General features: G+C 59.7%; 1 protein-coding gene across 1 annotated transcript in view; it reads left to right on the forward strand.

Moving 5' to 3' along the window:
• The window catches only part of POMC (proopiomelanocortin), a 3,356-nt gene extending 1,701 nt beyond the window's left edge, over positions 1-1,655 (forward strand). The window contains exons 2-3 of the mRNA XM_010141401.1: positions 1-111; positions 1,032-1,655. Coding sequence (XP_010139703.1) covers positions 1-111; positions 1,032-1,655 — 735 coding nt within the window. The remainder of the gene's footprint in view (positions 112-1,031) is intronic.
• Positions 1,656-2,885: the final 1,230 nt, after the last annotated feature.

The raw sequence follows: 2,885 nt of genomic DNA on the forward strand, positions 1-2,885 counted from the left end.
ACCACCTTCCCGGTGGGCCGGGGCTGGCTCCTCTGCCATCCTGCCGCTGCCAGCGGCCCGTGCTGGGAGAGCAGCAAATGCCAGGACCTCAGCAGCGAGGCCGGCATTTTGGTAAGCCTGGGGTTGGGGACTGCCTTCCACCTGCTTTGGCTTCTGACCGGTGTGGTGGGTTGGGGGAGGAGGTGATGGGGATGCCGACACCATAGGGTGACCTGGTTGATGGGGGCTGATGCTCTGGACCTAGTGGGTTTCAATCAGTTGGTCGCCTCCTGGCTGCACGCTGGGGGATGATGTTAAAATAAGTGTTTGAGCTTGCAGCGGCCATCCTGCACAGGCTGAACCAGCAGTTTGGGTGTTGTTGGGTGGAGGAGTGTGTGCAGAGGGTGGTGGGAACAGAATGGTGCAGCCGCTCACTTTGTGCAGGTGCTGAATTTGCTCCAGAGACCCTGTGATGGGGGCTGTGCCCACCCCCTAGCACTGTTTCCAGCCCTCCAGGGCTGGTTTGGTGCCTGGGCGTGATGAAGCAGGCTCAGCCCTTGAAGCTCCCATTGCAGAGACCTCAGCGGGGTGCAAGCATGAAACCATCTTGTGAAACTTGGAGACCTTAGTGCGGCCTTTGAGTGCTTCAAGGGGCCTCTGAGAAAGCTGGGGAGGGGCTTTTGAGCAGGGGCTGTTGGGACAGGACAAGGGGTGATGGGTGACACTGGGAGAGGGAGATTGAGACGAGAGAGAAAGGAGAAATTGTTTCTGCTGAGGGTGGGGAGACCCTGGCCCAGGTTGCCCCGAGAGGTGGGAGAAGCCCCATCCCTGGCAGCACTGGAGGTCAGGTTGGGTGTTGGGGCTCTGCTCAACCTGCTCTAGTTGCAGATGTCCCTGCTCCCTGCAGGGGGTTGGACTGGGTGAGCTTGGAAGGTCCCCTCCCTCCCAAACCAGTCGGTGATTCCATGATTCAATGCAACACTCTGTAGAGCCCCCCCGGGGATGCTGGGCCATGTGCTCACCCTCCCCACACATCTCCCCCCACCACACAGGCCTGTGCCGCAGCATGCAGAGCTGAGCTGTCAGCCGAGGCCCCCGTTTACCCGGGGAACGGGCACCTCCAGCCCCTCTCCGAGAACATCCGCAAGTATGTCATGAGCCACTTTCGCTGGAACAAGTTCGGCCGGAGGAACAGCAGCAGCGGTGGCGGGGGACACAAACGGGAGGAGACGACAGGGGGCAACCCACCGTCTGCATCGTTGCCCGCCATCCCACTGTTCCGCCGCGAGGAAGAGGAGGGAACCGGGCTGGAGCGGGAGGAAGGAAAACGCTCCTACTCCATGGAGCACTTTCGCTGGGGAAAGCCAGTGGGACGCAAGAGGAGGCCAGTCAAGGTCTACCCCAGTGGGGTGGAGGAGGAGTCTGCCGAGAGCTACCCGCTGGAGTTCAGGCGGGAGCTGGTGCTCAGTGGCACTGGGGCACCGCCAGAGGAGGAGGAGGAAGAAGGCCAGGAGGAGAAGAAGGTGGCAGCCAGGGGCTCCTACCACATGCGCTGGCACGTGCCCTTGAAGGACAAGCGCTATGGGGGCTTCATGACCTCGGAGCACAACCAGACCCCTCTAGTGACTCTCTTCAAAAACACCATCATCAAAAGCGCCTACGAGAAGGGGCAGTGACGGCCGGGGGGGAGCCCGAGGGGCCTCCCGCCCCCACCGCCACCCCCCTCTCCCCCCATAGCTTTAGCGTCCCACTGGCATGTGTTTCACTTCGAGATCGCTCGTTATGTCCTTCCTAATCAGTACTCCAGAGGGGTCCGCTCCCAGGTGCCACCGGGTGGGGAACAGGTTTAGGGATAAAGATGCCAACCGCTTCACCGCTGCACCCACTGGGCAGGCACCGGGAGTGGGGAGGACGCCCGGTTCGGAGCGTGCCGGGTGACTTTCATATTTTCACTGAGCTGTACAATACTGTAAATGAGAGATTAAAAGAACTCTAAAGAAAAAAAATAAAGGAAAATTATAATACTTTTTTTGCAAGCCAACAACATCGGCCACCTCTCTGTTTGTAACGGGGCAGAAAAAAGAATTCCAAGTAAAAATCCCGCAGCTGCGGGGTAAAGAGATGAATTGGGAGCCTCTCTGGGGATGGGAGGAGAAGGATTTTGTCCCCCCACCCCCACCCCAAGCTTGGGAGCTTCACAGGAGCTGGTTTTCCACAAGTCAGCCGTGGGGCTCCAGCAAGGCTGGGCTCGCTGCCGCCAGCCCAGAGCTGGCGCTGGGGGCTGTGTTTTGGCAGGGGTCGGCTCCTGCCCACCCCAGCAGTGGTGCCGGGGTCTGCTGGCAGCTTGGTGCTGCCCCAAGGAGTGAAGGGACCGAGTTGGGCTCTCCCAGCACCCACCTCCCAGGTAAACTCATTGACTCCTCATTAAACAGTAACGCTGAAGAGGCTGGGAACGTAAGACAGGGCAGACTGGTGCTGTGGGTTGGTGCGCTGGGGAGGAGGCCGGGTTTAAAACCAGTTTCGTGGAGAAGAAAACCTTGACCACCTTTGCCCACGGTCCTTATCGCTGCCAAAGCACAACGACGCGTCCATTCCCCCTTCCTGGGCAGCACGCTGACCTCACGGGGTGCTTTTGTGCTTCCCACCACCTCCTGCTCCACCCAAGGGTGGAAATCATGTGCAGAAGAGCTTCAGGTCCCTCAGTGGGGTGAACCCACCACCCAGGCCCCAAACAGGAGGAGCTTCTGGACTGGGATTGCAATGCCTGGGGCTGTGCAGCCCTGTTCATTCAGTGTAACATGGTAGAAATTTGTGGACAAGTTGCCCGTGAGTCAGCAATGGGCCCTCGTGGCCACGAGGACAGTGGTCTCCTGGGGTGTGTGAAGAAGAGTATGGCAGGCGAGACG

The sequence above is a fragment of the Buceros rhinoceros genome, unplaced genomic scaffold, assembly GCF_000710305.1.
Source record: "Buceros rhinoceros silvestris isolate BGI_N320 unplaced genomic scaffold, ASM71030v1 scaffold3478, whole genome shotgun sequence".
Taxonomy (NCBI): Eukaryota; Metazoa; Chordata; class Aves; order Bucerotiformes; family Bucerotidae; genus Buceros; species Buceros rhinoceros.